The 10,530-nt window shown below is 48.9% G+C and overlaps 1 protein-coding gene across 1 annotated transcript in view; it reads left to right on the plus strand.

The window, feature by feature from the left end:
- The first annotated feature begins 1,001 nt into the window (after positions 1-1,001).
- Positions 1,002-10,530, plus strand: part of LOC116545809 (ubiquitin-conjugating enzyme E2 L3-like) — a 36,650-nt gene continuing 27,121 nt past the window's right edge. The window contains exon 1 of the mRNA XM_032272254.1: positions 1,002-1,104. Within this exon, the coding sequence (XP_032128145.1) occupies positions 1,078-1,104 (27 nt within the window). The 5' untranslated portion in view covers positions 1,002-1,077. The remainder of the gene's footprint in view (positions 1,105-10,530) is intronic.

Genomic DNA, 10,530 nt, shown 5'->3' on the forward strand with positions numbered 1-10,530 from the left:
TCCCAGCATTTTGGGAGGCCGGGGTGGGCCAATCATAAGGTCAGGAGTTCGAGACCAGCCTGGCCAATATGGTGAAACCCATCTCTATAAAAAATGCAAAAATTAGCTGGTGGGGGTGGTGCGCGCCTGTAGTCCCAGCTAATTGGGAGGCTGAGGCGGGAGAATGGCTTGAACCTGGGAGGCGGAGGTTGTAGTGAGCCGAGATTGTGCCACTGCACTCCAGAAAAAAAATTATCTGACCATGGGTGGATACTCATATTTAAGGCCTCTCACAGTACACGGGATAGAAACCAACTCCTTCCCTTTGTATAGGACCCTCCATGGTCAGTCCCTTGCCTCCCTCCCACCCACACAGACAGCCTCATGGTCTTTGTCAGTGCTGCTTCCTCGGCTTGAAACGCTCTCCTCCAGCCTTCCCAGCTGTTCCTTCCCATCTTCCAGGTCCCAGCATTGTCTTTGGAGCCACTAGCCCACCTGGGACAGGAGCCTGGCTCTGCTCCTAGCTGGCCATGTGACCTTGGGCAAGCCACTGGCTTCCTCTTTGCTTCTTTTTCCTGCAAAATAAGGGCATTAATGCTAACGTATCTCAGAAGGTGGTTTCAAGGATCAAAGAAAACAAAGCATTCGAGAGGGGTCTGGTGCTTAGTAGGGCCATTTTTTCGGTTTAGTTTCCTTGACCTCTCACAGAAAAGTAGGTCCCCACAGTCACTTTCCTATCACCCAGTTTTCTTCACAGAGCTTAGCACACGTTTTCTTAAGCTTAGCGCCTGCAGTGCCTGAAATAATCTTGGTTACCAACTATTTTATTAAATCAATATTTATTATGCACCTACTATGTGCCAGGCACTGGTTATAACTGCCATGTGATTGGACGCTCCAAAAAAGCGGCGGCCAAGCCTGTGCCGCTCACTTGTGTTCCTCCACACCCCCCACAGCACGGTGGGAAGCACACAGTAGGTGCTCGGCTCTGCTCCTGGCCCCGCCCCGCGGCCCCTCCCCCGCTCCAGGAAGTGCGGGGGCTCTAGCCACCCGGGCGGCCGCGATGCATTCTGGGGAAGGAGCACCACCAAATCCAAGATGGCGGCCAGCAGGAGGCTGATGAAGGTAAAAGCCATTCTCCGGCGGCGGTCCGGCTTGGGGCGGCGTCCTAGGCCCGGACCCCTGAGGCAGGCGGGGGTTTCTCAGGGCGCTGCCCTCTGGCCTCCTGCCCTACATGGCCTCGTCGGTCCTCAGGGCCGCGCGCCGGCTCAGGGAGCTAACGGGGCTGGCCTAGGCCGCAGCCTGGGCGGGAGTGCCAGGCCGCGTAGGGAGCCACTGCCAGCCCCTTTTCCCGGCCCGGGGCGTTCACGCCAACCTTCGCCCGGAGCGTGGCCGTGTCCCCCTGTCGCGGAGGCCGCAGCCCGACCCGAGGGCGTAATTAATGTGAGAGCGCGGTTGGGAGGCCCCAAACCGGGCTCTTTCGGGGAAGGCCCGAGCGTCGGAGCCCTTGCCCGGAGCTCGCGCCGCGGAACCGCCCCGCCCTGGGCCGCAGCGTTCCGGGCTTGCTGCTCCTCTTGGCCCGGCTGCAGCTCGGGAATCTGGGAGGCTCGGGCTACGAAAGGGAGGGGGAGACCAGGCGGCCAAAGTTAGGTCAGTTTGTTGGTGGGTCGTTTGAAATTGCGCTGGGTCCTAGCAGACTGTCGCCTTGTGACTGCAGAGTCACACAGCGGGCAAGTTCCAACTCCTAGAAGGCGTGGGGTCGGCCCCAAACGCGGCGCGGTTTTCCCTCCCTCCCCTCCACTCAGTCATCCGGATCTCCTTTCCCTGATGAGGCTAAATGCCATTTTTTTTTGGTGGGGGGGAGGGTAACGGTTGGTTTCTGTCGTTCGAATCAAAACGGGCCAAAGTTTATAATAGTAACTTAATACTTTGGATCTTGAATGCAGCGGGTTTCCTTCTCGCTAATTGCCTCATTTTGTGAGGAACACATGCTAAATTGGCTTAGTTCTTTTGCCAGTGGATTTGCCAACGTCCTCTGGAGCCCACCCTGCCAGCATCTCTTGAGTCGGCAGCCGGGTAGTGCTGCCGGTCTGCAACGGGCCGGAAATTAAAAAAAGGCCCAGGAGCCGGTTTCCTGAGGGGAAGGTAAAGAGCTGGGGTTCGCTCTGGGCAGAGCAGTGCTTGGTAGAGCTGGACATTGAACTTGGAGTCACAGTCTCTGAGCCTTCGCTCCCTCTCTCCCTGGGAATGTTTCCTTTCTTTTGTTCCCTAAGAGCTAGAGAGGACATTAACTTTGTAAAACTGGAGTGGAAGTGGGCATAAAAGAAGAGTCAGCGGACTTCAGACCTCTCCTCATCTCTTCAGCTAGTGACACCACCGTTCACCAGATGAGGGGTTTGTTAATAGCTTGCTTAACCCTACTCCCAGATGCAGCCGTCCATTAACTCTTGTGGATTTGAATTTAGAAAGATTTCTAGAGTGCAGGCCAGGCGCGGGCCACGCTGGTAATCCCAGCACTCTGGGAGGCCGAGGTGGGTGGATCACTTGAGGTCAGGAGTTCAAGACCAGCCTGGCCAACATGGTGAAACCCTGTCTCTACTAAAAATATAAAATTTAGCTGGGCGTGGTCGCATGTGCCTGTAATCCCAGCTACCCGGGAGGCTGAGGTAGGAGAATCGCTTGGACCTGGCAAGTGGAGGTTGCAGTGAGCCAAGGATCGCCCCACTGCACTCCAGCCAGGGCGACAGAGTGAGACTCCATCTGTAAAAAAAGGTAGATTTCTGGAGTGCATGCCTTGCTTTCTAATGTTACTGAAATTACTCTGAAACTGTATCCTGTTCTTGCAGGTGCCCTCCTGAGTGGTCTCCTCCCCAGACAACCCCTCGTGGACACCAGAGTTCAATTCTTTCACTCCAGTTAAAAACCTCTATGGTCTTATTGTCCTCAGCAGTTAATCCTAACCTCTTACTTGGCATGCAGGACCTTTCTGAGACTGGCTGAAAGCAATCTGTTTAGCCTCATGGCCTCCTGCCTTTTGGTTTCCCACCATTCTTGCACCTAATCACAGTAGCTACTGTTTTTCCAGCTTTTACTTCGTGCTTCATATGCATGATCGTGTTTAATCCTTCCTGTGGAGTAGACATTGTGATTTCCATTTTGTCAATGAGAAACGATTCCTTTGCTTGTCCCTAGCTAGGGAGAGTGAGCTATGATCGAACTCAGTTCTTTCTCTAAAGCAGTCTTCTGTTCTTACTTGCTGTCTGGTGTCCCTTTTGCACGTGTCCTTTGCTCTACCCAAGAAAGGCTGCCTTCTCCTCACTTCTCCCTTCCAGAGAAGTCCCCCGTTCAACTTCAATGCCAACTACTCTGTGAGCCCCCTGCTCCCACATCCCCCTTCAGAATGAGTTGTTTCCTCCTTTGTGTGACCACAGTACTTTCTTTATGTTGCTCTTTGAGCACTTGTCACAATCTGTTTGTGTTACAGACTTGTCTTTCCTATACTGTGTTCTGAGATCCTGAAGGGCAGGGATCTTGACCTAATTCATCCTGGTATCCCCCTAGCCTATCCCGTAGTTGGAATTCCCAGGTTCTCAGGGGTCTAAGAGGGGACTTACGATATTAAAAATATTATTGTGTTTCTAAAAAAAAAAAAAAAATAGAGCCTGGAAAAATTTTGTAACAGAGTATTTATTAAATATTAGCTTATTTACATAAATTACCTTTTCAACCTTCAAAGTTAGTGTATTGTCATTTTTATTTTTACAAATGGGGACACTGTGAGGTTAAATAGGTTAAAGGAGTTACCTAAGGTAGAGTTGTAGAAAGTGGTGGGGAGAGATACGATGCTGACTCTTCTTGGCTCCAAGACCCAAATTCCATGCCTCCTGTCAGGCTGTTTTCATTTCTTACTCCAAGGCTGCATGGAGCCCTGTGTTGTTTCTTGAGGATGGAAAGCCTTTCAGTTCACTAGGGGAACACCAGTTGTGTGATCCTAATCATTGGCTGTGAGAGTCAACGTTTAAGCCTGGTTAGTTTTTTTTTTTTTTTTTTTAAAGGAAGAAAAATTATTGATCAGGTTGATGAACAAAGTCTTTCAGTACATGGGATGGAAATAAAGTTATTGTCGGTGGTGAAAAATTGGGACTTAGTCGGTGGAACAGTGCCTTAGGCATAGCAAGCAAGCAAACGTTGAATGATCAAATTAATTACATTTTTTTTTTTTTTTGAGACGGAGTTTCACTCTTGTTACCCAGGCTGGAGTGCAATGGCGCGATCTCAGCTCACCGCAACCTCTGCCTCCTGGGTTCAGGCAATTCTCCTGCCCCAGCCTCCTGAGTAGCGGGGATTACAGGCACGCGCCACCATGCCCAGCTAATGTTTTGTATTTTTAGTAGAGACGGGGTTTCACCACGTTGACCAGGATGGTCTTGATCTCTTGACCTCGTGATCCACCTGCCTCAGCCTCCCAAAGTGCTGGGATTACAGGCTTGAGCCACCGTGCCCGGCAATTACATCTTAAAGAACTTTAGATTTCTGTTAAAAATCTTTTCTGGGACATTCCACAGCAAAGATTTTTTAACAATGGACTGTCTGCAGATAGTGTAAAATGCATTATTAAAAGTAGAGTGGTTTGCATATTATACGCTGAGAAGTTATTTTAGGCAAAGTGAGCATGATAAAGTCATTGATTTTAAAAGCACTTGTCAAGACTATTAACCTTTTTTAGAACCCTTTTTAGGATTTACAATGTTAATAAAACATTAAGTACATTTTAATTTGCAGGCAGCTAATTTAGCATTGTTGGCAACAACCAGATTGTAACCATTGCTTCAATCAGGATGGGGAAATTGCTACAAAAGCCAAAAGTGAAACCTTTATATGTGGCTTAGGCAACTGATTGCCATCTGATCATTTCTTTGCAGCTTCATGTTGCGCACACCTCCCCCAAGTGCCCTCCTGTTGAGTAGCTTCCCAGAAGGGCTTTTCTCAGAGGGGAAATCTGTTCATTTAGAGGTGTGTATGTAACGTTTTATTACTTACCATGACATAAATGTTGAGTTAAGAAGTTTTTGCTCTTGTTGCGCAGGCTGGAGTGCAATGGTGTGATTTCTGCTCACTGCAACCTCCACCTCCCAGGTTCAAGTGATTCTCCTGCCTCAGGCTCCCAAGTAGCTGGGACTATAGGTGTGCACCACCACTCCTGGCTAATTTTGTATCTTTAGTAGAGATGGGGTTTTACCATGTTGGCCAGGCTGGTCTCAAACTCCTGACCTCAGGCGATCTGCCCGCTGAGGCCTCCCAAAGTGTTGGGATTACAGGTGTGAGCCACCGAGCCTGGCCTAATGCTATTTTAAAATGTTCTCTCAGAACTTCATATTGTTATACTTTCTCCTAGTCCATAGTCATAGGAGGAGGAGCCTCTAAAAGTTCATTCTTTGGGTTTCATTGTATTAAACGATGAGGTAGTTTGCTTTTAAGTATAGGTTTAGATTCTGAGGTTGGGTAATTAAGAAGATACTGCAGTGATACTATACTCCATGTGTCACATGTATCAGGAAGTGAGGGGAGTTTTATATATGATGTTATGCCAGTGTGAATGTCCTGAATCCACTGAGGTTTTGTGAATTGAGAAAAACGTTGCATCTTTTATCCTGAATTTATGTATTCTAGTAAGTTGGGACTGTTTCAGCCTCCTTTAATGATATTTTTTGTAAATGTTTGGGGCAGGTGATAGGAAGGAGTATACTCAATTATTGCAACATTTGGGACCTTTTAAGATATTTACTAGAAAACCCTGAGACAGGCCAGGCACAGTGGCTCACACCTGTAATCCCAGCACTTTGGGAGGCCGGGGTGGGTGGAATGAGGTCAGGAGTTCAAGACCAGCCTGGCCAATATGGTGAAACCCCGTCTCTACTAAAAAAAAAAATACAAAAAATTATCTGGGCATGGTGGCATGTACCAGTAGTCCTAGCTGCTCGGGAGGCTGAGGCAGGAGAGTTACTTGATCCCGGGAGGCACAGGTTGCAGTGAGCCGAGATCGCACCACTGCACTCCAGCCTGGGAGACAGAGCAAGACTCCGTCTCAGAAAAAAAAATAATTAACCGGGCGTGGTGGCAGTTGCCTGTAATCCCAGCTACTTGGGAGGCTAAGGCAGGAGAATCACTTGAACCCGGGAGGCAGAGGTTGCAGTGAACTGAGATTGTGCCGTTGCACTCCAGCCCAGGCAACAGTGTGAGACTCTATTTCAAAAAAAGAAAAACCCTGAGACAAAAACTCTTGTCTCAGGGTACTAGGGCCTTTTCTGACCTTGTTAACACTCTAAATTGGGACACTGTGGCTTTAAACTTTTATTATAAGAGGACACTTGAAAGTATTCTCATTTTATTGATACATTTATTACTGTTAAGATATTTCTATATTCTGTGCTACAACAGTAAGTTAGGAATTAAAGCTTAGGGAGCCCTAGAGACATTCCTTCTGAGCCCAGACTCCAACCAGTTCCAGAGTTTTCCTGGAAATTGCACATAGATCTGTAGGCATCTAAGTCTTAGCTCCTCCTGTGACTCTCTCTGTCCTCAGGCTTCTCCTCCTGTCTTACCTTACTTAGTTAATGATTCACTTGTCTACTCAGCTGCTCAAGGAAAAAACGCCAGCGGAGCCATTCTCGACTCTTCCTCCCTTGTCTAGTCACCTGGTGGATTCTGCTGAACTACGCCTTCAGTCTCTGTACTCTGCTTGTCTTCTCTCCATCCCCGCTCCCAGTCCCACTCCCACTCCCACACCCTCAGTTCAGGCCATCTCTGTGGTGGACACCTGCATCGAGTTCCTTAGTGGTTTGCCCAAACTCCTTACTGGTCAGTGCGCCCTCTGTCCCACACCATTCCTAACCAGTAGTGCATCAGAGTAGTGTGTGGTGTGATGTGCATTAGAGAAATGCACATCCCCAGGCCCTGCTCTCAGAGATTAGTACTGAATTTAGTAGGGTAGGTTGAGGATGAGACTGGGACTCTGGGTTACAAGTGCACATTCCTTAGCTTGTTCCTTCAAGACTTGGTTTCACCAGCCTTGTCTCTCCCTACTTGCCCATTGAATCCCCTAAACACAGCATGCTTTGCACACTGTGGGTCTCATGATTGGCATCCCTGTCTCTTCTCTGTACCAGGGTAACTTCTTGACCTTTGAATCTCAGCTTAAGGGGCACTTCCTCTGCCCTTGAGGAAATCAGCGAAGGAGAAAAATGGCATGTACCTAGAACAAAGAAATCCTGGGCTGGCCACTATGTGCTGGATGTCTGCCACCTGAATAATGGCTTGCAGGGGAAGGAAAGACCCCTCTGACATTGAAGAAGAGGTTGAACTTGGTCTAGCCCTTTAAGCATGAGTAGAGTTTCAGCGGTTGAAGAAGAGAGGGACTGGGTGGCCAGTGAGGTTGAGTCTGTCTCATCCCTCAGGATGGCTGTGGGCAGTCCCTATGGGAAGTGCCTCGAGGGGCCCCAGAGACCATCTGCCTCCTCCCCAGTGCTGGTTGCATCTGACCTTGTTCTGTCCCACTTTGGATTTTAGTTAAGGCAGCCTCTGAGATGCCTTCCAGAAGTGCTGAGGCATTGGCCTGATTTTACCCTAGATTGGCATGTCCAGTGCACCTGGTTCCTCCAGAGCGAGGAGCCCTCCCTCTGCCAGGCCAGCCTTGGAGGGTGAGCTACTTCTCTGTGGAGGGGTGTCACCGAGGGCAGTGCTGATGGATTTAAGGACAGGTGGCAGAGATACCGTAGCCTTTAGGTTGAGGGATCAGATATACATATCTCCAGGATAACTGTAGTATCCAGAAGTGGCATGCCACTCACTCAAGAAGGGTTTTGCATGCATTTGCTGTGGCCAGCTTCATCCTGCCTGTTCTTGGGGTCATAGATAATTCTAACTCCCCAGGCCTCCCACCCATATAAGAAAGGGAGGAAGGGGCTTTTGTTCAGAGCAAAGCTACTGTAGAGGGAGACTACAGCATAGCAGTTAAAAGCCTAGATTCTAGGGTTTTAATGCTGGGCCTGCCACATCTTAGCTGAGTGACCCTGGGCAAATTACTTAACCTCTCTGTGCCTTAGTTACTTTGTCTGTGTATGAAAGTTAAATGAGTTAATATATACCAACTGCTTAGAAGAATGTCTGGCATATACTTAGTGTGAGCTTCTTGTAGATACTATTATTGGGAATAACCAATACATGTTCCAAGGCAGTGAGGTGACCAGCCTGACAGGAGGGGAGGATTTGGAGGAGTGATAGGAGATGGTACTGTGTGAGTGGTTTCAGGCTAGGTCGGGGCCAGTCTGCCTGGACATACCTTCATCACTGAGAGCCCATTCTCTTACCTGTGGTACTCTTGTTATTCTGTACGTTGGTGAAAGAGTTACTGAGACAGCTGTGTGAATGTTTGTTTAAAAGTGTTGGCTGGGGGCCAGATATGGTGGCTCACGCTTGGAATCCCAGCACTTTGGGAGGCCAAGGTGGGTGGATCACGACGTCAGGAGATTGAGACCATGCTGGCCAACATGGTGAAACCCTGTCTCTACTAAAAATACAAAAATTAGCCAGGCGTGGTGGCACATGCCTGTAATCCCAGCTTCTCAGGAGGCTGAGGCAGGAGAATCACTTGAACCCAGGAGGTGGAGGTTGTACTCCAACCTGGGCAACAAGAACGAAACTCCATCTCAAAAAAAAAAAGAAAAATAGTTTACTTTTTCCAACAAAATTGAATAGCTAGGCCAGGTGGGGTGGCTTACACCTGTAATCCCAGCACTTTGGGAGGCTGAGGCGGGCAGATCACTAGGTCAGGAGATTGAGACCATCCTGGCTAACACAGTGAAACCCCATCTCTACTAAAAATACAAAAATTAGCCGAGGGTGGTGGCGTATGCCCGTAGTCCCAGCTACCTGGGAGGCTGAGGCAGGAGAATCGCTTGAACCTGGGAGGTGGTGGTTGCGGTGAACTGAGATGGTGCCACTGCACTCCAGCCTGAGTGGCAGAGCGAGACTCTGTCTTTAAAAAAAAAAAAAAAATAAAAAAAAAAAATTTTCTTTCCCCAACCACAATTGAATAGCTAGGCCAGGCGCGGTGGCTCACACCTGTAATCCCAGCACTTTGGGAGGCTGAGGTGGGCACATGCCACCACGCCCAGCTAATTTTTGTAGTTTTAGTAAAGATGGGGTTCCACTGTGTTAACCAGGCTGGTCTCAAACTCCTGCCCTCAGGTGATCCACCCGCCTCAGCCTCCCAAAGTGCTAGGATTACGGGTGTGAGCTACTGTGCCTGGCCTAAAGTTGAATAGCTCTTGAACTCAAAATTTGTTTTCCTAATATCTCAGAAACTTACCTTGTGTATTTTCCCTTTCTGTCCTGCATATACGTCCAGTGTAGAGTGACAATCACTGTGTCCAAAGATGAGCATAGGTGCTATGGAAGGCTCCCACAGGTGCTGAACCGGGTTAGGGATGGCGGTTTGAAAGCAAATCTTGACTGAGAAGTTGAGGTCTCAGATGTAATATTGTTGCTTCTCCCAGGTTCAAGCAATTCTCCTGCCTCACCTTCCCAAGTAGCTGGGATTACAGGTGCCAGACACTATGCCCAGCTAATTATTTTTTTTCTTTTTTGAGATGAAGTCTCGCTTGGTCTCCAGGCTAGAGTACAGTGGCCCAACCTCCGCCTCCTGGGTTCAAGCGATGCTCCTGCCTCAGCCTCCCGAGTAGCTGGGACTACAGGCATGTGCTGCCACGCTCAGCTAATTTTTGTATTTTTTTTTTTTTTTGGTTTCACCAAGGAGATGGAGTTTCGCTCTTGTTACCCAGGCTGGAGTGCAATGGCGCGATCTCAGCTCACCGCAACCTCCACCTCCCGGGTTCAGGCAATTCTCCTGCCTCAGCCTCCTGAGTAGCTGGGATTACAGGCACGTGCCACCATGCCCAGCTAATTTTTTGTATTTTTAGTAGAGACGGGGTTTCACCATGTTGACCAGGATGGTCTCAATCTCTTGACCTTGTGATCCACCCGCCTCGGCCACCCAAAGTGCTGGGATTACAGGCTTGAGCCACCGCGCCCGGCCTAATTTTTGTATTTTTTATTTTTATTTTTATTTTTTAATATAAAGACGGGGTTTCACCGTGTTGATCAGGCTCGTCTCAAATGCCTGACCTTGTGACCTTGTGATTCACCTGCCTCTGCGTTTTGTTTTTTTGAGACAGAATCTCACTCTGTCTTCCAGGTTGAAGTGCCGTGGCACTGTCTTGGCTCACTGCAACCTCTGCCTTTGGAGGCACTATCTTGGCTCACTGCAGCCTCCTGAGTAGCCGGAATTACGGCACCTGCCACCACACCTGGCTAATTTTTGTAATTTTTAGTAGAGACGGGGTTTCAGTATGTTGGCCAGGCCGGTCTTGAACTCCTGACCTCAGGTGATCCGCCTGCCTCAGCTTCCCAAAGAGGTGGGATTACACACGTGAGCCTCTGTGCCCGGCAGTTGTCTTCTCTTTCAACCTTGAAGCAGAAAGTTAAGAAAGTTGC

The sequence above is a fragment of the Sapajus apella genome, unplaced genomic scaffold (assembly GCF_009761245.1).
Source record: "Sapajus apella isolate SASKATOON/1434 unplaced genomic scaffold, GSC_monkey_1.0 scaffold379, whole genome shotgun sequence".
NCBI classification, from domain to species: domain Eukaryota; kingdom Metazoa; phylum Chordata; class Mammalia; order Primates; family Cebidae; genus Sapajus; species Sapajus apella.